At 34.1% G+C, this 25669-nt stretch overlaps 1 protein-coding gene across 1 annotated transcript in view; it reads right to left on the bottom strand.

Moving 5' to 3' along the window:
* Window positions 1-2400: 2400 nt before the first annotated feature.
* LOC18424015 (7-deoxyloganetin glucosyltransferase) overlaps window positions 2401-25669 on the bottom strand; it is a 43315-nt gene continuing 20046 nt past the window's right edge. The window contains exons 4-6 of the mRNA XM_088863815.1: window positions 13603-13870; window positions 13420-13483; window positions 2401-3332 (exon numbers count right to left, since the gene is read on the bottom strand). Of these exons, the coding sequence (XP_088719941.1) occupies window positions 2401-3332; window positions 13420-13483; window positions 13603-13870 (1264 nt within the window). The remainder of the gene's footprint in view (window positions 3333-13419; window positions 13484-13602; window positions 13871-25669) is intronic.

Here is a 25669-nt window from a genome sequence, read left to right as displayed (position 1 = left end):
TGCATGGACATGAGAAAAAAATAGATTTCAAGTTTTGAAAATAGTGTATTTTGTAACGCATTTTTGGACCGTCAATTTTCAAGATTTTCAAGTTTTCATAGATCTGTCGATCTACACTATTTTTGAAGCTTTAAAATTTATAAATAAATATAAAAATATATTTTAAGGTTATCACAAAGATTTTCAGTATTGAAACCACATTTCTCGACACTATTTGAAGGTAGGCTCTAATTTGATTGTTTAGAGCCTAGGCTCTATACAAACCGCACCCTTTGAATATTTGTCTACTATTATGCCTATGCTATTTCTATTATTATCCTTTCTTATATAACAAAAATTGTACCAATCTATTTCTTTAGCTTTTTCTCCTTTCCATTTAGTTTTCTGTAGACAGACTATGTTTGGTCTCCTTTGTCTCATTGTATCCACTAACACCATACTCTTACCCATAAATAAAATATGTATGAAAAATTATTTCTTTTTATATATTTATACTATATGAAATAATTTTTTTTAAATAGCTTATAAAAAATTATTTGATATAGTATAAAATCTATCAAAAAAATTTTTATACAAATTTTTTTCATAGACCAGGACCTGAGTGAGGTCCACGTCAAGTCTGTTAAAATACAACGTAAATAGTGAAAGGAGAAAAAGCAAAAGAAAAGGTAAAGAGATCAAGTGCTCAATGAGAGAGAAAATGAGGAAAGAAGAGGACGTTGATAGAGGAAGAAAGAGATAAGGTGACGCTAGGTGATACTGACCTCCAACAGCTCTCATATATTTATATCAATTATAAAAACTTTACTTGTTGTAGAAGAATGTTTTTTTGTGGACTAAAAGACAGATAAGTTCTTAAGTTAAATATAATATAATGATGATTAAACCTTCAATAATCACTCTCACAACACTCCTCCACAACACTCTCCCTCAAGATGATGCATACATAGCAATCATGCCCAACTCTCTTAAGATAACTTGTAGTTGATGTTTACCAACAGCCTTTGTTAGAGTATTTGCCAGCTGATCCAAGTTAAATTTCTCTACTAGCAACTCTTGTTTGAATAAAATGTCAGTCTACTTCGATATGCTTGGTCCGATCATCTATCAATTGTACTATGAACCAAGCGCTTTACAATATAAACTCATTTGTAACCAACCTTATGTTTAACAATTGCGTAAAGGACTTATTTGGTTGTTGTTTTATGTTGATGATATGGAGATCACCGACAATGATTCTTTAGGCATCTGTGATACTAAACATCACCCGATGGAGTGTTCTGAAAAGGAAGACCTGAGCCTACTTCAATATTTTCTTGGTAATTAAAAGATTCTTTGGCTCATGGGTATGTTCTCTCCCATGTCAAGTGTGCACCATATATTATGTAGAGGAATACTTCTAACAATTAAAATTGTTGATACTCCTATTAGATTGAATGTCAAGCTTCATCCTAAATATGGATAGTTGCTTTCTTATCCTACTTGATATTGACATGTTGGCGTTCTTAAATTATTCAACAATTACTCACCCTAATATTAGTCATTGTTGTTCATATGATTAGTCAATTTATGTAATTTCCCCACTCTGTTCACTTTGTCGTTGTGCTTCGAGTCATGTGCTATGTTTGAAGCACTATGTTTCACTGCTTACTTCTCTCTCTCCTATACGTTTGCTCTTGAACTTTGTGCTTATTGTAATGCAGATTAGGTAGGATATATTATTGATCGTCATTCTACTACTAGTTTCTTTATTTTCCTTGTGGATTAGGTAGGATATATTACTGATCGTCATTCTACTACTGGTTTCTTTATTTTCCTTGATGATTATCTCATCTCATGGAAAAGTAATAAACAAGATGCAATTGCTCATTCTAGTGCAGAAGCTAATTACTAGGCTCTTACACATACTACGATGGAAATTTTCTAGTTACAATGGCTTCTTTGATACATGGGCTTTGCTCACTCTAGTCCTATTGCACTTTTTTTTTTTTAACGACATGAGTGCAATTCGGATTGCTTATAATAATGTGTTCCATGAGTAGATGAAACATATCGAGATTGATTGCAACTTTGTTTGCTGTCATTATCTTCACGGTACTATTATTCGCTGCCCTTTGTTCTTTGAAGGATTAAGAAACTTATCTTCTCACAAAGGCTCACCCAACAGCTCGTTTTCGTTGTTTTTTATATAAACTTCACTTGCTCTCTCTTAAAGCATCTTGAGTTTCATATTCATGATCTCCATGTTAGAGATTACAATGTCTTAAGAATTAAGTCTTAAAATCCATCTTAAAAATATATTTATTAAGAGGCCCGCATTTCTACATATGCGGGCTTGGCCACCTAGAAACTGGGTCCCAAATTTATTCAACAAATATTTGTGAGAACATATAGATTTCATCAGTGTTTCTCTAGAAGCACTTGCTTTATAAGCCTCTCTAAGTTATTATAAGAGCTACCTCCAAATTGAACAGCATTTTTTGACATCTTTTTCCATTTCTTGGCCTTTAACTGCATCTCTTTACCCTTCTCTCCTTCCATCAACTCTCTCACCAATGCCTCCACCTCCTCCCTCTTAACATCATTGTTTATCTCCATCCCAAGGCCCCATTCCTTGCAAACGTACCTGCAATTTGTTTGTTGATCCGCAAAGAAGGGCCAACATATCATGGGCACGCCATTGCAAATGCTCTCAATTGTAGAATTCCACCCATTGTGAGTTAGGAAGCCACCAATTGCATGGTGTGACAGTACTTTCATCTGGTTACACCAACTCAAGATTAGCCCTCTTTCTTTAGTTGCTTTGACAAATGCTTTTTCTAATGCTGCCGATTCTTCAATTACGAGATCTTCGCGAATGATCCATATGAAAGGCCTTTGGCTATTTGCGAGACCCCAAGCAAACTCATTAAGTTGGCTGGGTGTTAAAACTGTCGTACTGCCGAAACTCACATACACAACTGACTTAGGTTTCTTGTCGTTGAGCCATTCTTCACAAGCATCCTCTTTCCAAAGACTCGTAGAAACCAACTGTAAATGGTCATTGGATTCACTTTGGCTAAAGCTTGCAAACGGGCCGATTGGGTAAATTGGGCAACGGATTCTTTCTCTCATGGCATCGAGAACAGGTTTCTCTAATTCTTCGAATGTGTTGAGAATGATAGCCTGAGATTTTAGAGAAAAAGGGCTTTCAACCACGCACATTTGTAACATGGGATCATTAAGATTGGTTGTCCTAATGAAGGAGGGTAAGTCCCTTAGACGGATATTTGGAAGGCCAGGTATCCAATCCAAAACTGCATCTAGGTCGCCGTTGGTCATGAAATTCTCATCTGCATTCACCAATAACACAACATCTACCATATGAGATTTTTCTACGGGGGCCAATTTGGTCGGGACCGACTCAATGACCTAGGGGTTTGATCTGATCTGCATCTGAGTCCGCATCCAAGTTTTGGACCGGGTCCAAGTCCAAATCCCGGGATCTGAATCCGGGATAGGTTTGGGTCGAAATGAACCCCACCTTGACCAGACACAAACATATCTATATGCAAGACATACACATCTATTTATACATACAGCGTACATTACATAAAATGCATGTGTTTGATCTCAACAATTTTTTTTTTTTAAAAAGTTTGGTCTCATGCCACCATATCATTGAAATATCTTGAAACCAGACTTCTAGAAGACCATGTTTTTGGCATTTGTTTGACCCCAAATTTTGCACACCCACTCTTTTCATTCTAATAATCAAAATCACAAACAATAAAATTCAATTTGCACCATAATTATGGTCAAAATAAGGTCTCCCCAATAATAAATCAAAACCATCGATATGGTGAATTTCAAGATCTAGGGATTTAAGAATTCAAAATCTTTTTTTTTGTAATATTGTCAATCTAATAATGGTAAATCTTTCTAAACAAATTATTATGAAAAATCCTTCATTCTAAGGCCAAGATCTAGTATCTCAATAAATCGATAGCCTATATTGGGCTAGAAAAAGTTTTTTAGGGAGTATCTTCAAATTTTGCTCTTATGGTTTTGTTCATTAGAATGAAAAGAGTGTATATTTAAAAATTGAAGTATAACAACTTGGTTTATATATATGTGTATGTATGTATTATTTTTTGAAATATATAAAACTTTGATGAATTTGCCCATATATGTGTGATATATGTGTATGTGTGTAGTAAATATTTGAACTGCATTTTTTGAATATTTTTTCAAAATTTGTTTGTTAGGTTCTAGACCTGTATGACCTTAGCCAAGTTGGATTCGAGTCCAAGTTTTGGACCTGATGGGTCACGTTCAGCTCCAAAAGCTTGGACCTGAGTTGGGTCAAGTGGAGTCAAGGTTTAGGTCAACCCTGAACTGACCTGTTGCCACCCCTAGTTATCTACACTCTCTCTCACTACTTGGCATACCCTTTCCGCTTCTTTAAACAGTTCGATGGGTCGCCAGATTTGCTGGATCTGTTCAGAACGTTAAGAATTCCCCAAATATCGTAAAAATTTGAAACTGAAATGTGCTTCATCTAAATTTTTATTGTAAGAAATCATCATAACCAATTTTGATGCTTGCGTTTTCCATTTGAAACACTAAGTGGCGGTTTAGAACACTACCAAGATGAATCCATGCACCAAGAGTTTAACCTCCAAAAAGCTACGATGAATTTTTTGAACTTCTAGAAATAGAAAAAATGTAAAATTGTTTAGAGTGATTTCAGTATTGGCCCTAAAATATTTTCTAAAATACGAAATGATCCATCTATAGGTGGAAATTACAAAGAAAATTGGTCAACCCACATTTTTGTTTTCAAAATTGCCCGGAAATTATAAAGAAAATTGGTCAACTCACATTTTTTTTTTCAAAATTGCCCCTCAATCCGAGGACATCCTCTGACCGAATTTTAATTTTTTAGTCACTGCCCTATTAACGATTGTTTTTTTTTAAAAATTAAAATTCGAATCGAGGATTCCATCATATAGAGTATTTCGTATTTTAAAAAAAATTTAAGGTCCGTAAGTAAATCACTCAACTGTTTATGATCAAATGTGAGTCAATTTTATTATTTTAGTTTTTTGACAGTATCACAGAACTTTCACTAACATAGTGCCTCAAAGAACCAAGTTTAATTAAAATACTTAAAATGGGAATGGAGATGGTCCATGTAGGCTGGCGGATGCGTCAACATAATCTCCTGCCCTCTATTCCCACGGTTAATGTATGAAAATACATAAATAAATAAGTTCATCACCAGGCTCAAGCTACTCCATTAATTACCATTCCAAAAACAAAACATTTCAAAAGCATTATTCACTTTACACTTTTTCTAGCAAATAAGTCCAGAGTTCTTATTACCTCTCACCTCAAAAGGTTCATCCATGGGGCTCAAAAAATGTTTTTTTTTTTTTTTTTACCGTCAAAAGTGCAATGCCAAAACATGGGCTCGAAATGCCGCCCTTTTCTAAGAGAATAAGATGCCTCCCACATGCCATCTATGTCACATGCGTTGGATACATAAAAAAAAAATCACTAAAATCAATTTTAATCTTAAATTGGCATATTCAATTATAAAGAGAGTTATAGGAGAGTGGATTTGTTGAATCCATCTTCGCATACGGATATCTATTAGATAACAATTTTTTTATTAATTACATTTTAATTATTTTAGTCTCCAAGCTACTCTAAAATTATTATTAATCTTCGTTAATTAATTTTTTATGAATAAATATAATTCTAAAGAATTTAAAAAAACTTAAAACGTAAGAAAATATCAAATAAACTTCAGATTTGATGATAGTTATATTTATGACTAGTATTTTGAGGTAATTACTTTTCTAAACATTCTTTGCATATATAATTTGTATTTATGGTTAATTACTATTTTGTTTGTTATTTTTGTTTCATATTCAATTATATCATTTACTAAATAAAAATTGGGGAAACTAAAAATTTTAAAAAAGGAAATAATTATATTAGTAAACAAATCTTATTTATATGCAAATATTATTCTAAAACTTTAAAAAAATAAAACTACATAAAACATGTCACACAATAAGTAACCCATAATAATCAAATATCTATTACAAAAAAAACTAAGAGTAATGGTGCAATATGTAAAACTTTAAATTATTTAATCACAAAGTCTCAGAACTAAGAAACATAAAAATTAATCAGTTAATATACAATGTATAAATATATCTAAGTGAAAAATATGAAAATTATAATGTAGTTCACATAATCTAAAAGGGTTATGTTAGGGTACTCACACTAATGAGTAATTTATCATTGTACTCAACAAATTTGGACACTTATGTAACCTTATTTTATACATGAAGGCTTTTTTTTAGTAGGAGTATTTGTAGTCATTATGAGGGGTGTGACGTCATCTACACGGAGCATGCTATCACTCACATAGAAATGCCACTAGTGTACTCAATGAGGGTGATGTCACACCCCACGTGGATGACATCACCACCCTCTTGATTACCAAAAATACCCTTATTAAAAAATACTCTATATATAAAAACAAAGGTAGAAGTGTCCAAAATTTATTGAGTACACCGATAAATTAGAACACCCTAACATAACCCCATCTAAAAGTTATAAAGTTTTGCCTGAAATAAAAATTAAAAAACAAGAAAGACACATAGTAGAGAGAGAGAGGGAGCCTCATGAGAGAGGAAATGAAAAGCTCAGTCACATCCGTAGATTAGAAAGTGCTAACCTAATGAGAGAGCAAAGGGAATGTTGAATCATGTCTTTAGATGTGTATCCTACAAGTTTTGGTGTAATCTCAATGACACCAGTTCAACAATAGTGCACTAAAAATTCTTGCTTCACTATCTAGGTACTCTGGTATACCCAAACACAGAATTGAATGTAAAGTAAGATAACAAATAAGATGTATAGCCAAGAAAATTGTAGCAGAAAAGACAAACCTGCCCATAATCCATCACTCAACATGAGATTTGGCCATGGAATTGAACAAATAAAAACATGTAGGGAAAAGTTTTTATAGAGCCTAGGCTCTAAACAATCAAATTAGAGCCTCCCTCAAAATTTTCACTAGAAGAGGTTGTTTGATGCCCAATTTGAAAAAAAGACTAATGTGATATTGTCGGGGGATATATATTTTTTTTCTTTTCACCCCCTTTTCTTTTTTGTTTTTTTTTTGTTTTTTGACAAAGATCACTTACAAGTAGTCTTATTACAATAACTCTTTGCTTCAAGAAAAATAAAACTAGCAAATTTAAGATCTTAAAAACCTTGACGCCACTAAACCAATTTTCTTTAAACAAAGAAAATATCCACAATTCTTATGCTTGGGAATATAAAGACAATATAATTAAATAATGCAAGAAACAAAAAGAGAGTGCCGGAGATTACCTCAGTCGGGCTTATTACCCCCACACAGAGTCACCACCATCTGATGACGCGGGATCAACGATCAACCGTCAATCTCAACTGAGAAAGTAAGTTTAGGCCAAACCCTCTAATGGAACAATGAACTCCTTTATTATAAATTTCAAGCCTTTAGGTGAATCCCCTAAGAACTTAGTTTGAGATAGATGCTTCTCGTTTCTACCACAACTCTATAGTCTAAAATCCCAATGACAGATGAGAGATCATGAGAGAGTTGAGAGAACCACCATGATAGAGATATCAAAGATAATAGAGTGGGCATGCCCCTTTGGGTCTCTTGTATGTGTGTGTGTATGTGTGTGTGAGAGAGAGAGAGCGAGAGAGAGAGAGAGAGACTTTCTTAAGAGAGAGAGAGATAAACTAAGTGGGGCGTGCCCCTTTTGTGGGATATGAGAGAGAAATGAGAATTAGGTGTAAGAGATAAGGTATTGAGATTTGGGTAGGGATCAATCTCTTTTTATAGTGCTTGAACAAGATTAGGGTTTTTTAGGGTTTTTTTTGGCTTACATCTTCTTGTGAGATTGAATATAGACTATTGATCTTGGGGGACTTGTGGGGTAAGTGATTTGAGCTCACTGTTGCATCAATAAAAATTAAATAAAATACTTCCATCCGTAGTATTGTGCTTACCAAAATTATGCACAAGCCTTCTCATGACTTCTAAAAATCCATTCAAAGATTCCTCAAGGCAAAGGCTTTGCAAAACATCACAAACTTTTTTCTTCAAGCCAAAGCTTGATCCAACAAAATTGGAAAGCTTCTTAGAGTGGGGCGTTCCACCCTAGGTGGCACTCATGGGCCCTTCCCACATTGAATGGTGGGCTCACATACTTATTGGGCTTCCCATGCAAAAATAAATTAGTTAAAAAATTATATGACTTTTAGGAATTCATAAAATCCAATATGAATAATTAAATCAATATATTTGTTTTTATAAATCTCAATTTAATAAATAAAATATCAAGAGATTTAAAAAAATTCAAATAATAATTTTAAAAATCATATACTATTAAAACAAACATAATTAAATTCATTAGATGGGAATATGATCAATATGGTCTAGAAATTAAATAAATATTTGTTGGGACACTCCACCTTCAACTGTGGATTACAGTCCACACTTGTTTTATCAAACTGACTTCGTATTTCTCATGACCAACAGTATATGCAGGGGCTCATTAGTGGGTCACCAAAGTCTGGCCGATGAGCCAAAGGATCGTAATTCCATTTTGTGGACTTCAGGTTCTCCCCTAAAGGCATACCAATGTCACCTAGACTTAATGCGACTATAGTTTTTATGGTGCATAAGGGTATCTCTTGCATATGTATAAGCTTTACCTCACTTTTCCGAAATGACTATCATATATGCATGTCGTGTGATGTCTCGAGGATGAGGCTTTGACCCTCGTCTTTGAAGGCCACTATTACACAGAAGGGTCACACAGTCTCTCAGCTCACTCATCCGGACGTACTTCGACCTCATCAAGAGATGACCTATTAGAACTCTTATCGAATAGTTTTGTATACCCTGGTAATATAGGTTTTTCCCAAACGACTGGCCTAACTTGTCAAGCTCAATCTGGTATCAGCAAACATCGTTTGTTTAATATGGTCCTCACATGACCACACTCCCACTGAGTTCATATTCCATTATATCAATATGTTTATTACAAGCACTCATAAGGCCTTTAATGGCTACACTCACCCAACACAATTATCATTAAATTGATCATCTCGACATCAAGATGCATGGGCATGAAAAATAAATAAATTTCTAGTTTTTAAAAATAATGCATCTTGTAACGTATTTTTGGACCATCAATTTTCAAGATCTTCAAGTTTTCATAGATCTGCACAATCTACACTATTTTTTAAGCTTTAAATTTTCTAACTAAAGATGAAAATAATTTAAGACTATCATAAAACTTTCCAGTATTGAAACCATATTTCTCGACGCTATTTGAAGGTGGGCTCTAATTTAATTGTTTAGAGCCTCGACTCTATACAAACCGCACCAAAAATATGTAATAGGAAAAGAAAGGAACAAACTCAGGAAAAGTTAACAACACATAAGTCAACATGGGATTTGAACAAATAAAAATATCCATCAGAAAAATAAGTCTTTTAATGAAGGTTGAAAGAGAGAATTGAGGAGCTCTTTACCCACGAGAGCATCTATTTAAATGAATGTTGAGACAGAGCATCCACCCGTGGGCGAGAAAAGATTACATTTTAAAGGGAGAGAGAATGAATTCTCCATCCTATAGGAGAGAGAGAAGATGAGACATGCAATCCGTTGAGAAGGGGAGAGAATTCATGACCATGCACGATATGCGTAAGGTTACGGTATTATTTGAATTTGAGTGAGACAAAGTGAGACCGATATCACTTTGTATCAAAGGTAAATGGTCTTTTTGTTGACAATCCCTTATAATATAAATTTGAAACTATCTACTATTTCCTTAACGGAATTTAAAGCTAAGATCCAAAATTATTTACTATTTTGAATCCATGGCCATGCATAATCTTGTGGTGGGATTGTATGCAAAGAAATTATTTGCCTTTTGTACAAGGAGATCATAACTACTCTTAATCATTAGAGCATTAGATGTTAAATTGGATGGCTTCGGGTGAGTTACGAAGTCAGAGAGACCATTTACTGTTTCTACAAGGAGATCACAACTATTTTCAATCATTAGATCTCAAATTGGATGGCTTGAGGTGAGTCACCAAGTCCAAAAAAAATTTTTTAGAACTTTGTGTCTAATCAATGATACTCTAACAACCGTCCATTTTGAAATCTAAGAAACAATAATGATTGTAACCTCCTTGTACAAAAGGTAAATAATGTCTTTGTAAAAAATCCCTTGTAATATAAATCTAAGATCTATTTCTTCCCCACTCAGACCAACGCATGGAGTTATTTACTTATATGTAAATATTATTATAAAAATGAGAAAAAATAAAACTACATAAAACTTGTTGCACGATAAATAACCCATAATAATTAGATATGTATTGCAATTAAAACTAAGAGTAATGTTGTTATACGTAAAAATTTAAATTATTTAATTACAAAAGCCCAAAACGAAGAAACATAAACATTGATCGGTTAATATGCAATGAATAAATATATTAAATCAAAAATATGAAAATTATAATGCATTTCACATAATTTAAAAATAATAAGTTTTGTCTCAAATAAAAATAAAAAGCATGAAAGACTTGTAGTAGAGAGAGAGACTTGATGAGAGAGAATGAAAGGCTCATTCACATCCGTAGATTAGAAAGTGCTAACTTAGAGCAAAGGGTATGTTGAATAACGTCTTTAGTTTTGTATTCCCCAAGTTTGGTGTGATCCCAATAACACCAGTTCAACCATCGCACACTAAAAATCCTTGCTTCATTATCTAGGTACCCTGGTATATACCCAAAAAAGAATGAGAGAGCTATCAACCAATATATTATACATTATGGGAAAATAAATTAATAAAAAATTGAATGTAAAGTAAGATAACAAGTAAACTAAAAATCCTTCCTTTATTATCTAGGTACTCTAGCATATACCCGAAAAAAGAAGGGAAAAGTTTATATAGAGCTGGGGCTCTAAACAATCCAATTTGAGCCTACCTTAAAAACTTCATTAGAAGTGGTTGTTTTGATGCTCAAATATCTTCAAATTGATCATCTCGACATCAAGATGTACGGACATGAGAAAAAAATGGATTGCAAGTTTTGAAAATAGTATATTTTGTAATGCATTTTTGAACTGTCAATTTTTAAAATATTCAAGTTTTTATAGATATATCGATCTACACTATTTTTGAAGCTTTAAACTTTATAAATAAATATAGAAATATATTTTGAGGCTATCACTATTGAAACTACATTTCAATATTGAATTAGATCATTGCTCTTTTCAATATTGAAACTACATTTCTCGACACTATTTGAAGGTAGGCTCTAATTTGATTGTTTAGAGCCTAGGCTCTGTACAAACCGCACCCAAAAAAGAATGAGAGAGCTATCAACCAATATATTATACATTCTGAGAAAATAAATAAATAAAAAATTGAATGTAAAGTAAGATAACTAGTACACTAAAAATCCTTGCTTCATTATCTAGGTACTCTAGTGTATACCCAAAAAAAGAATGAGAGAGCTATCAACCAATATATTATACATTATGGGAAAATAAGTTAATAAAGCTTAGTGTTAGTGTAATAAGAAATAAAAAATAAGTCAATAAAGCTTATTGGTTGATTGAACAAATAAAAAATGTAATATGAAAAGAAAGGAACAAACTCAGGAAAAGCTAACAACACATCAGTCAACATGGGATTTGAACAAATAAAAATAGAGTGATTTATGTAGAGATCTTAAAATATTAGGTAAAATACAAAATGCTCAATTTATATGTAGAAATTACAAAGAAAGTCAGTCAACCTGTTTTTTTTATTTTTATTTGTTTCTAAAAAAATTAAAATTTGGGTTGACTGGGGGACAATTTTGAAACAAATAAAAAAAATGAGTTGACCTACCTTTTTTATAATTTTCGCTTATAAACATATCATTTTGTATTTTACCTAAAATTTTAAAATCCATACATAAATCACTCTTAAAAATATGTATCTGAATAATATAAAAAGGAAACTCACCACGGGAGCTAAAAGGCTTGGTGGCCTTATTCTTGTTGGCCCATCTTGGCCTCCTCGATTAAGAGAAGCAACTCTTTTCCAAGGGTGAGTCGTTTTGGAAGGCAAAGTGAGAAAGAGAGAATATCTACCTATGAGAGACATAAGTCTTTTAATGAAGGTTGAGAAAGAGGATTGTGGAGCACTTTACCACCAATAAGAGAGAGAACATCCATTTAAATGAATGTTGAGAGGGCATCCACCCATGGGCTAAAAAAGAATACATTTTAGAGAGAGAGAATGAATTCTCCATCCTAAAGGAGAGAGAAAGATGAGAGAGACATAATCGGTAGTTCATGGCCATGCGCGATACAACGAAGGTTACCACAACAAAAGAAGAAAAAGGGTACGATTTTACTTAGAGAGAGACCAAGTGGGAAGGGATTGTGGTGGTAGCACCCCACATCGTGGTCACCACAGTGTGGTTTTCATAGCTAACACCACCTCATTAGTACTTTCAAAAAGCTAACTCTTAATCTACTTAAAAAAATGATAGGAATACATTTTCTCCATTGAATTACCCAAAAAAAGAAAAAAAAAAAAGAAAAAAACCAAGTGAGACAGAGTTAAAATCCAATGTTGAGCGAGTATTTTCATGAATACCCTAAAAGATAGGGAAAATAAAAGTGGGATGTGACCATTCGAATGGCCAAAAAAGTTCTCGTTGTGGGAGTATCTACACAAAGGGATCATTTACTTTTTGTACAAGGATATCACAACTATTCTCACTCATTAGATGAAGGTTAGGGGTGAATCACGAAGTCCAAGAATATTTTTTTGAAACTTTGTGTCTAATCAATGATACTCTTACAATCACAAATTTTAAAATTTAAAAGATACGAATGATTGCGATCTCTTTATACAATAGGTAAATGGTCTCTTTATAGCCAATCCCTTGTAATATAATACAAATCTACGACCCCTTTCTTCCCCTTTATCATAGTTAATTCGCAGGATTCAATCTGTGTATGACAACCACTGTATCTACTGGTCATGCTATACACTTGAAGATCCAACTATTCGTTTATGCAATTAGTGTTCAAACTCCAACTACTCTATCTCATATGATCTTGAGTTTGAAAGAGACTGTGAAAGGAAAGTATACATTGCATATCCGGTTAATATAGAAGATATATATTGTAATCAGTAAATATAGGAATGGAGGATATTGTCTTGCATTTTATGGTAAGTCGAAGTATGGTTTAGGTGTCTATGATTCAGTTTCTATTAGTATCATCTGTAATTTGTCTATAAAAGATAAGTCTCTATATTCATATCAATTAATGGATACAGGGAGAAACTTGAGACTCTTCACAGCTGTTATAGAATTGCATTCTCGAGAGCATTTCTTGGAACTACAAAGAAGTGATTAGTGTTAGTGTTAGAGTGAGAGAGATATACCTTTGAATGGCACTATTCCTCTTTCGATGAGCTCGGTGCAGTGCAAGAAACCCCATAAAGAACAACCACTTACCGCCACCAAACAAATCCATGAGATCCCGAGCTCTTCTGCAACCATCTGCGTAAACTCAACGTCGGAAATTATGCATGTAAGCCGAGGGACTTGTATGGAACCATTGAGTTTTGAAACCAAATCCCTGAAAGGACTCAAGAGATACTTCATTGTTGCATCAAAAAAGCTTACAGGATCTCGGTTACGGCCATCGTCCGGTGGGAAGCCACCAGGTATCCATTCCAACTTAAAATCCTCTAAATACTTCAATTCCATGGCTCCTCCTGATCTAGTAAGACGGTCATGGTTAAATTCAGTGTTCACAAAAGTAATGTAAAAGCCTCTTGCATGGAGAAGCTTGGCAAGGTGCATCATGGAGTTAATATGGCCTTGAGCGGGAATCGGAAAACACAGGGCGTGAGGTTTCTCTACCCTTGTAGACTCCATAGTCTCTCCCTCTCTATAGCAATGAGATGTATTGCTCTGCCTTATACATGGGCCTTGCCTTCAATTTATAGAAAGTCCTGGAGGCCAAGGGACATTAGGTACCTTGGGACCTAAGTCCAAGTTTGCAACAAATGATGATGATGATAATCAATTAGGGCAAAATCAAAACAAAACTAGTTGGTGTTTGGAGACTAAAAGTAAGAAGCAAGAAATTATCCAATTTTAAAATCTAGATGACAAATATATGATTTACCAGAGTATCAATTGATGTGTTTGATTGAAGTTGGAATTTTGTGACTGGAGAATCTTTAAATTTGTCAATTTTAACTATTCATTGAGGCTTTCATAATGAGATATCATTGCTCATCTATGTTGATTCTAACAAAATGGACTAGATCACATAAATAAATAAATAAAAACTTTTTGAATGACTTGCGAGCATGTTAGACCCTTATTTTTTCTCTAGCGTAAAAGAGATTTGATTCGGAACAGTTAATTGGATATAGGGCGGGAAGAGGTTCAACCGGCCTAATCGGTAAATCGACCTGTTCAACCAGTCTAACCGAATAAGTCCTGAGCAATAAAAAAAGTGTTAAAAAATTAAAAAATAAAAACTAAATTCTAATAAAATGTGAAAAATATGTCTAAAGATCTAAATTAAGTTGAAAATTCATGAAAAAAATGGATTTTAAAGAATTGATTTGTGCCCAAAGGTATTATTAATTTTTTTTTAAAAAAAGATGGAAAAATGTAAAGATAAGTATTAATAGTCAAAACAAGTTCCAAGCTTTACCAAAATAATGAAAAACATTAAAAAATACATTACAAACAAAATCTCTTATTTTTTTAGATTTTATATAAAGTTTATTTATTTTATTTTTTAAATACTTGGCTGGTTTGCCAAAACCGACTGAAACTGAAAAAAGCCAGTGTTCGGTTTCGATTTAACTGGGCGGTTATGATTTGAACCCCCGATTTTTGGTACATTGTACGGCATTGAGTTATAATTTTAGAGGTCTCTACACTGCCTACCCTCATGCACCTAAAAATAGAAAAAGCAATTTAGAGAATTGGAATGATCCAAATACCCACATGGACCCAACGTGTCAGAGATATGTATTTTATTTCTTTTATAGAGTGAATAATTTAGGTGTCTACGTGTCATACTGCTAAAAGGATTAAAATATATCTATAATACGTAATGGGTGAGGTTTATATAGAGCCAAGGCTCTAAACAATCAAAATTGGAGCCGACCTTCAAATGTGGATTCATTTCGGGAAATCTTTGTGGTCGCCTTAAAGTATATTTTCTTCTCTAATTATAAAATTTAAAGTCTCAAAAATAATGTAGATCAAGCAGATCTATGAAAACTTGAAAATCTTGAAAATTGACGGTTCAAAATACCTTGCAAGATGCATTATTTTCATACCTTGAAATCCATTTTTTTCTCATTTTCATGCATCTTGATGTTGAGATGATCAATTTGAAGATATTTGTGCATCAAAATAATATCTTCTAATGAATTTTTTAAAGTGGGCTTTAATTTGATTGTTTAGAGCCTTGGCTCGCTTAAAACTTTTTCCATATGTAAAACATCCCTAAAATTCAATACTATAGTCTACCGAAAACGATAATGATTTCAAATGTCAAATCTTGATCTGGCAGTCTAAAGCATATCCACCGTAAACGATAATGACCTCAAATGTCAAATCTTTATCCGGCAGTCTAAAGCATATTTAAGTATTTTTGAGCATCAATATCTAAATCATGTGCACCTAGAAAATAATAAAAATTGATTTATCGAAAATTAAGTGATTGAAATGCTCTTGAAACTTTGAGATACCTATACTTTCCAAATTTTATTTTGATCCGATTTTGAAAAAATTAAATAAAAAACATCTCACATTTTCAAAATGACAAAATGTTCTAAAAATGGAGAAATCCAGTATAGCTAAAAGTCAAGGGTGAAAGACTGCATTTCTTATATATGAGAAATGTGCTCTTCCTCGTGATGTATTATTTTAAGTTGCTAAACTAGGAATTACTACAGTGTAAGTGGAAATTTTGGCTTCTAATACCAAAATTTCATGTTGCCATACCGTCCTTTAAACATATTCCATGTTTCAAATATTTGTATCGGAACAAAGGTAACCTTTATCGCCTGTATTGATCCTTAATTGCCGCATATTGTTGTTTTTTGGTTTTCTGTAGCCATTAGATGTCTTATGAGAGCATGTAAACAATATCTAATATAATGAAACAAAGAACTCCAATGGGAGAATCATCTTGAGGGACCAAAATATTGTGGTCCAAGGGACCATAAGATTATGGTCCAGAAGGACTGAGATAGGCAAATGTTATGTGCCGATACTCAGACTTGGCTGACATGCTCGGCCAATCAAATTGGAAATCTCCTATTACCTAGGTATGAAACAAAACCGATGATCATCACTTGATGATGCTAGAGTTGCCTAGAAGAGTGAGCCAAATGACTATGTGACTATTGCATATAATGGTAAGTGAGTCACCAATATATATATGAGAAATTACCCCTATGCACTATAGAACTGTAGTTGCATAAGGTCAGCATGACATTAGATTCGTCTTTAGGGGAAAACCTGTAATCCATATATTGGGAATATGTCCTTTCGTCTATTTTTAAGTTTGGTATTCTAAGTTTGGTAGCTCAATCATAAACCCCTGTAGTAGTCTATGATTTATGGGAATTTCTCAGTTAGTTTGAGAAAACAAGTGTGGATTATAATCTACAATAGAAGATGGAGTGCTTCAGCGATATTATAATTACTAGACCTAGTTGGATCCGATTTCCATCAAAATTATTTTGATTATTTTGATGTTAAATGAGTTTTAGATTGATTATTTGAATTTTTGAGTATCTGGATATTTTATTTTCATAAAATGAGTTTATAAATTAAGAGTTTTCAATATTTTAATATTCGGAGAAAATTTTCTTTATTTGCAATATTTTAAAAATCATTTTAATAATTTTATTATTCATAAATATTTGAGAGGGCCCATAGGAACCAATCATGTCCATCATTATGAAGTGTGTTGGGTCCACATAGGAGCCACATGGGTAGCACGCCCCAGTTAGTGAGGGTACTTTCTTATTTTCTAGCCTTGTGAATCAAGATAATCAATCAAGTTGAAAATTTATGGAAAGTGTTTTGCAAAAGTTTTGATTGAAACAAGAATGGAAGCTTTTGAAATTAAAGCGATTTGATTTCAATCAAAAGGTATGTATAAGAAGATTATAGAAAATAAAAGTAAATATGATATTATTTTTTATATTTTATTATTTGATAGGATTAGGTTTAGGAAGCTGAAAGATAAGATTCTAACACTTTTTTTTGAATTATGATGGCTGATTTAAGGATTGTATGACTTCGATCTTTCACCCTACAAATCTCCTATGATCAATGGTCGGAATCTAATCTCACTAAAGATTGTTAACCCTAAGGAATACTTAATCCTAGAGAAAGCTTATAAATAGGAGCTCAATCTATACAATTTCTTTACACCTGGCATCTCTGTCTAGGTGGCATGCTACCATCTCTCATCTCATCTAAGATCTCTCTTTCATCTCCCCCTTCACTTGTTTAGATATAGTACGAGGGAGCGCATGCCCCAAGCTATGTGCAAGAGGGGGCATATCCCATACATTCTCTAAGGGATATAGTAAGAGGGGGCATGCCCCAAGCTATGTGCAAAAAGGGGGCATTGAGGCCTAGGTTAGCTAAGTGATGTTTCATGGTTCTCATATTGATAAGGGTTGTAGCCAAAGTTTTCTCATTTTTGTAGATCTGAGATAGAGCATTGATCCTGTGTGCTATAAGAGGAGGAGACCCGGTGTGAGTTGTACTAAGTCTGATTGAGGTAATCTTCCAGCATCTTGCTTTGTCGTTTGTAGCATGTTGTTTCTTATATTTTGTTATTCCCATAAGCATTGTGTTGGTTTCATTCATTGAAAAAGAAAGTTTGTAATTAGTGGCAGCAAGTGACAACCATTTTTCATTATTTATTTGTTTATTTCAAGTGAGTTTTATTGTACTTGGACTTTTGTAAGCATTCTAATCGGTAAAAAACAAATTAAAATTTATATACACTATGCCAGTTGCCCATGTTCAACTTTCATTGTTCCCATAGCCCCCAACCTGCTCTATTTTTTATGGGGCAATATTTGATATTCATGCAGGAACATTCAAAGATGGTGTTCCTAGGGATTCGGTGCATGTTTTGAGCTCAAAATAAACTTTCAAACAAGGAAAAGTATTCGAAGGGACCATTTATTTAGTATAACAAAGTCACAATTACTCTTATCATTTAGATTTTAAATCAAGTGATTGTATATGTGTCATTGACTAGATTCAAAGTTCACAATTTACGAACTTTGTGACAGACTTCAAGCAATCCAATTTAAAATCTAATAGCTAAGAGTGATCTTAATATCATTGTAACAATAATAAATGGTCTCATAATATACAATTTATTCAGATGATGTCATTCCCATGGTGGCTCTTCCAATAAAATTGAATTTGGAGCTTCAAGCTCCAAATTCTAGTGGCTAGTCCAATATGAAGTTTGGACCAATTTCATTGTGACAAAGGGTTTAAAGTAATATAGGACTCCAAATAACTTTTTTTATTGACTTGGGTAGGATGTCTTTGTAATGCTGGAGACTGGCTTGGGACTTCCTTTAATCTTTCACCTACCTCAACAAATTATTTTTTTGAGGTGCAGGAACAGCGTGTTACTCACGTTCTTAGAGTAACATTAAAAAGTTGAATAATTCAAAGTTTTTCCTTTATACCTTGTTGGTTACAACAATTATATGGCGACAAGTAACAGCCGGGTATTATTATTATTATCGTTGTTTGGAAATGATTTGGTGATCCTGCAAGCAAAACAAGTAAGGATATGTTTGATCCTAAACCCTTACGAAATTATCTAATCGTCACGACAATTAATATACGACAAAAACATATTTATTTTAGGAGTACGTCACTCACTTTTTCTAATAATCCACCGAGCACTCTCGGTAGTGAATAAGATCGAGGAAATTGTTTTAAGAGTTTAGGGGGAAGATAGTTTAAAGCAATGGTTTAAAAATTGGATCGGTGACCCGGATCGGGCTTTCCAAAAACCGATCCGGATCTGCGAATCGGCGATCCGGATCGGGAATCGGGTGAATCGGTCAGAATAAAGCTTCAAAAAAATCCGAAAAAATTATTAAAATTCATTATAAATATTTTTTTTTAGGAATTCAATAAAAAATGAGGGTACTCCATTAAGAATTTTCATGTTTTTGAATGAATATGCGAATATTGATATGTTCTTTCCCTGCATGAACCGCCATTCAACATTTAATTTATATCACACAAAAGGATAAACATAGAATTATCATGGAATAAGTATATCAACATATATGGACTACAATAAAGCATAAAATTAGTAACATACGATCTAAAAATAAAATGATAGACGACGTTGTTGTTCTTCTTGGTCACGCTAGTGCCATTGATTGAATTCATTTGACAATGCATTGATTCGATCTAAAAACGAATCATCGATATTAGCAGGCGTCTGACTATTCCCAAATCACTGAGTGTTAGTGTTTTGTTGTGTTCCCAATCCAAAATCCCCGAAGCTTGTCCATCCTTCATGCTCACCTGCACTGTCGTGCTCATCCCTACACTGTTGCTGTTGGGACTCGATATGTGAATAAAATGGCTGGGATAGGGTGGCCTCAGAATCATCATCTCTCTCATTTTCTCTTAGACCCCCTTCCCACTCTCCCTCATTAGGTGCAATATCACCGACATATTGTGGATACATTGGCTGGCTGCTTCCTCTTTCATGCTGCTCATCACTTTCTTCAATATCTTCATCACCGATAGCCTCAAGGAACGCTCTCTTGTGCAACACTGGCTCCTCCTCTTCAACTACCCATTGGTCTGCTGTGTCTGTGACAAATATTGTGCCTAAGTCTATCGGCCCATAGTCTTCAAGCTTCCTTCTTATTTGTCGCTCTCTGAGGTTTAAATTATAATGAACGTAGACTAGTTTATGAAGCTTCTCAGAAGCGAGTCGATTCCTCCTAGTAGTGTGCAACCATTGGAACGTACTCCAGTTGCGCTCACAGCCAGTAGCAGAACATGTCTGGGAGAGCACCTTGATTGCTATCCTCTTTAGGTGAGGTGCATCAGTACCATATATCTCCCACCATTCAGCTGGATTAAAATGTAAAAAGCATTGTAAGGGCAAGAACAATTCATAAGATTAAATATATGAATAAACAAAATATTAGCGAGGGGATAACCTGGATCCATCATAGTTCGAGAATTTCTGGCAAGTCTAGTTCCGAAGGATCCTATAGCATCCCTATACATAGCAAGCTAAAACAAATATATTACATTTTAGTGCATTATTCCTCACAAATATAACAACTCAATGAAGTTCTTACCCAAACATTAAATAATACCTCTTGTATTGCTGCTACTTGGTTTCGATGGCTTCTCTCCAACCTTGCAATAATGTATCTGACCCCTTCCATAATCTTGTGGGGTTGTTCAGGTGTCAAATAGAAAAATTTTGGGTTGAAGTAGTAACCTAAAAAATATATAGGTAGAAAAATGTCATTTACAATTTCATAAAAAAATGATTTAAACTGAAACATTGTAATGATATAAATATATATTTACCAGCATAATGAATTGGACTTCCAAATTTGGTGTTCCACCTCTTTTCTATAATCTCGATTACTTTGCTAGCAAAATTACACTTCTCCCCAATAGCTGATTTCGCCCTCTCAATACCTTCATAAAGGATACCCATGGTAGCTTTCTTAGCAGCATCCACCATTCTTAACACCGTGACCAAAGGGGCAGTGGCCTCTGCAACACTGAAACATTGAGACCAGAACAGCCTATTTGAGATTATGTTATCCACTTTTATACCGGTACTGGACTTCGAGAGGCGGTCATTTAACCACTCTTCACAAGTAAACAATCTCTTTAATGCACCTTCAGATTGTCGAATGGAGTCCACAGCTAAGTAATCGGTCGCAAAGCGGGTTATGGCAGGCCTGATTATCTCTTTTTTCTTAGAGTGTTCTCTAAACAGAAATAATATTTTAGAGTGGTTGTATATAAATCTCGACACCAACCTTGCTTCATCTAGAGTCTCCTTCACAATTTTGATCTCACCGATTTCCTCTAACATAAGATCGATGCTGTGTGCAGCACACGGGGTCCATACTAGATGCTTCCTCTTATCCATCAACTTGCTGCCCGCAGAAACACATGCACGCACATTGTCCGTAATAAACTGGACTACATGCTTATCTCCCACCTCCTCCACTATCTGATCATATAGTCGTACATAGAAGTTTGCATCCTTCTTCGTCCCTGATACGTCTTTGCTAGACAAAAAAGCTGTACCTTTTGGGGAATAGGCCAAGAAGTTTAAAAACTCCTTTTTGCTAACTTTATTCAACCAACCATCACTCATGAGAGTAATTCTTGTCCTTGGCCAACTCTGTTTATATTCTTCAATCCACTTTTTAACTTCATCTACCTCTTCATCTAATATTGGCCCACTGAGCTCATATGCCGTCGGGGGTTTTACCCCGAGCCCGGCTCTCTGGATTGCACTAACCATAGGTGGAAAATATGGGCTATTGGCTGCATCAAAAGGAATCCCTTTATCGTAGAACCATTTACCAACATATCTCCCTAACATGTTTCTTGTACCTTTAACCATGCCTTTTAGGGTCATCTGTTGTGACTTAGGCTTTGAGAGAAATGGGTCTTTACGACCATGACCTGCAATACTGGCACTCCTAGGTAACTTAGAAACAATTTCTTCAACAACTGATTCTCCTTGATACATATTGCCACCAACCCCTCCATACATATTTGAGCTGGGCCCGCCATACATGCTCGAGCTGGACCCGCCATGCATATCTGAACTAGGCCCACCATGCATATCGGAGCTAGGCCCAGCATGTATGTCTGAGCTAGACCCACCAGGCATTCTAAACCCACATTCCCTCTGATATTGTTCATGTAAACTCAATCTTGTGGCCATGTCCAGCTCATTATTATATTGCTCTTCTAGGTCATAATTATATTGCTTTTCTGTATCATTCCTGCTTGATGGTGTATATAAACTAGCTATCTCCTCATTCATCCTATGTTTGGCAATTTTTTTACCTTTGCTAGCATTAAGAATTGCTACCATCTGTTTTTTTACATTACTAGGGACACTAGTGCATGCAGAAACTTCTCCCTTAACCCCTGCCAAGTGTTGCTTGAACCTATGTACCCCACTACTTATCACTCTTTGACAGTAATTACAAATAATTTTGTCTTTCTTGTTGAGATCAAGTCTGACCCCATGTTGCCATGCAGGGTCTTCTGTAGATCATGACATGATTCAACTGTTTTAAGATGTAAAAAGTTTAAATTAACCTGACAGTTCAAAAAGAAAAATAATCACCATATGTAGTGATAATATGTTGCGGTAGTTCATGTAGTCATATTCGTTGTTATTTGTTATTGCAAAATACCTTTTTTGACAATAATATTTTCGTACATATCAATTACAAACATTTAGAATAATACAAAATACAAGCTCCAAACATGGCTACAACTCAATTATCAACAACATACATTTTTTGCATTAAAAAATTAATAATAAAAACAATTCTTCAAAGAGCCGGCTAACATCAGTCATTCCAACTAAAAAATCCATGAACAACAGATAAAAAAAATACAATTTTGTATTGAAAATATAATAACATGCATTTTTTTGCATAAATAATCCATCAACATACAATTTTTTCAACAAAAACTTTAACAATAAAAATTTAAAATATGGTTTAATACCTCATGATAATTAAAACCTTGTCACGATTTTCACATCTTTTCGGAAAATCATCATTTTTCAAAAAATTCGATCATGGAAAAAAAAAAAAAAAAATTACAGCAAACTCAAGCAATAAAAATTAAAAATTGGGTTTAATACATCATGATAATCAAAACTTTATCACGATTTTCACATCTTTTCAAAAAATCATCATTTTTCAAAAAATTTGATCATGGATAAAAAGAAATAAAAAAAAAAGTACAGCAAATTTTCAAAAAATTCAATGATGGATTAAAAAAAAAAATTAACAAATTTTCAAAAAGTTTGATCATGGATTAAAAAAAAAAAATCACAAATTTTCTAAAAATTCGATCATGGATTACAAAAAATTCGATCATGGATTACAAAAAATTCGATCATGGATTACATAAAATTCGATCATGGATTACATAAAATTCGATCATGGATTACAAAAAAAAAAAAAAAAAACATAAAAAAACAAAAAATTCGATCGTGGATTACAAGAACAGAAACAAACAATTCGATCTTGGATTACAAAAAATTCAATCATGGGTTACAAAAAAAAAAAAAAACAAAAAATTCGATCATGGATTACAAGTAAAAAAAACAAACATTTTGATCATGGATTACAAAAAAGTCGATCATGGATTACAGAAAATTCTATCATGGATTACAAAAAATTCGATCATGGATTACATAAAATTCGATCATGGATTACAAAAAAAAAAAACAAAAAAAAAACAAAAAATTCGATCGTGGATTACAAAAAAAGAAAAAAACAATTACATCATGGATAACAAAAAATTCAATCATAGATTACAAAAAACTCTATCATGGGCTACATAAAAAACAAAAAACAAAAAATTCAATCATGGATTACAAAAAAAAACAAACATTTCGATCATGGATTACAAAACATTCGATCATGGATTACAAAAAATTCTATCATGGGTTACAAAAATAAAAAATAAAAAATAAAATTCGATCATGGATTACAAGAAAAAAAAACAAACATTTCGATCATGGATTACAAAAAATTCGATCATGGATTACAAAAAATTCTATCATGGGCTACAAAAAAAAAAAATAAATAAATAAATAAATTGTTCTTCACAGAGTCGTTTTACATAAGCGATTTTAACTCAAAAATTCACCTCTAAGTGAATAAATTACATCCAATTGAGTATATTTTCTGATAAACAACAATATAAGGAATCAAAACCCTAAATTTTTAACACATTATTTCTAATATATCATGAAAACAAAATCAAAAGGTGGAAAAAAAAAAAAAAAACAGCGGAATTTGGTTCCGCAGACATCTCACTGTTCATATCAAATTTCTTGCTGTAATTGACCAGATTACGTAAAATTGAAAATTTTAAATCATACTAGACACAATAAAGATTAAAAACCCTAATAATTGAACTCATTATGTTCAAAATATGCCGTGAAATAAATCAAATGGAGGAAAAAAAAAAAAACCCAAAGTTCTTACCTGTTTTTGTGAACCGAAGCCTTCAATCTCCAAAAAACTATGTTTTTCTCAACGATTATCACAAATTAGTAACAAAAGGTTTTGATTCACAGCTTTAAGATCAAAATGCCTACAAATTTTGAAAGATTCATGCCCTATTTGGCATGAAATTTCAGAAAAGGCGGAAACCCTAAACCCTGAATTTTTCGTGATCCAAAAACAACCAATTTTTCCACCATTTAATCCTTGAAAAAGCTGAATAAAGATGTTTACAGCCTGCAAATCAGATCACATGCCAAAAAAAACAAGAAAAATGATCAAAAAATGACAAATTTCAAAGAATCCCGTGAAGAACACTGTGCAACCCGTGTTCTTCACGGACTCGCCGATTCCGCATAGTGAATCGGCGAGTCACTGTGCGGAATCGTCCCGTTCTCTCTAGAACCGGACGATTTCCGATTTTTAAAACGATCCGGTCCCTTTTCGCGAATTCCGAGTCGAACCGGGCGAGTCCGGTTCGACTCGGCGATTTTTAAAACGCTGGTTTAAAGAGATTGAGAGAGAGAGAGAGGGTGAGAACGGAGAGAGAGAAAAAGGGGGAATTGAGGCTCGGGCCAGCGGCCTTGGCCACCTCAGAGAGAGGGTGAGAATGAAGAGAGAGAAAAAGTGAGAAAGGGTAATGGAGGCTTGGCTACCCCTCCAAAGAGAGTTAGAGATTTAGAGAACGAGAAACAGAGAGGAAGGGATGGGACCGTGCCAGCAGCCTGGGCTGCCCCTCCAGAAAGAGAGCAAGATTTAGAGATAGATAAAAAAAGAGGAGGGGATGGGCCCGGGCCAGTAGCTTAGGCCTCCCCTACAAAGAGAGAGAGGAGGCGATGGGCCCGGGCTAATGGCTTGGACCGCCCCTTCATAGAGAGAGAGAGAGAGAGAGAGAGAGGAGGGTATGGGCTGGGGCCAACAGCCTGGGCCGTCCCTCTAGAGAGAGAGAGGGAGAGAAGAGAGAAAGAGAAAAAAGAAGAGAGGGATTAAGAAAGAAAAGAGAGGGTTAGAGAGAGTTTAAAAGAAAAGAAATGGAAGAGAAAGATAGAGATTAAGAGTAAGAAAAGGAGAAGGGAGAGAGAAGGAGAGGGATAGCAAGAAAGATAGAGAAGAAGAAGAGAGAGAGGAAATCAAATACCTAATAGTGAGCCTGAGGCTTGAACTCAGATGCTAGGTCCTATCCTAGTTGCCTTGGGTGCTCCTTGAGATACTCGCCC

This window comes from Amborella trichopoda, chromosome 4, assembly GCF_054954075.1.
Source record: "Amborella trichopoda isolate Santa Cruz 75 chromosome 4, AtrichopodaSantaCruz75HAP2 v2.0, whole genome shotgun sequence".
Taxonomy (NCBI): Eukaryota; Viridiplantae; Streptophyta; class Magnoliopsida; order Amborellales; family Amborellaceae; genus Amborella; species Amborella trichopoda.
The sequence above is the reverse complement of the archived record's forward strand: the minus strand, read 5'-3'. Positions and strand labels throughout refer to the sequence as shown.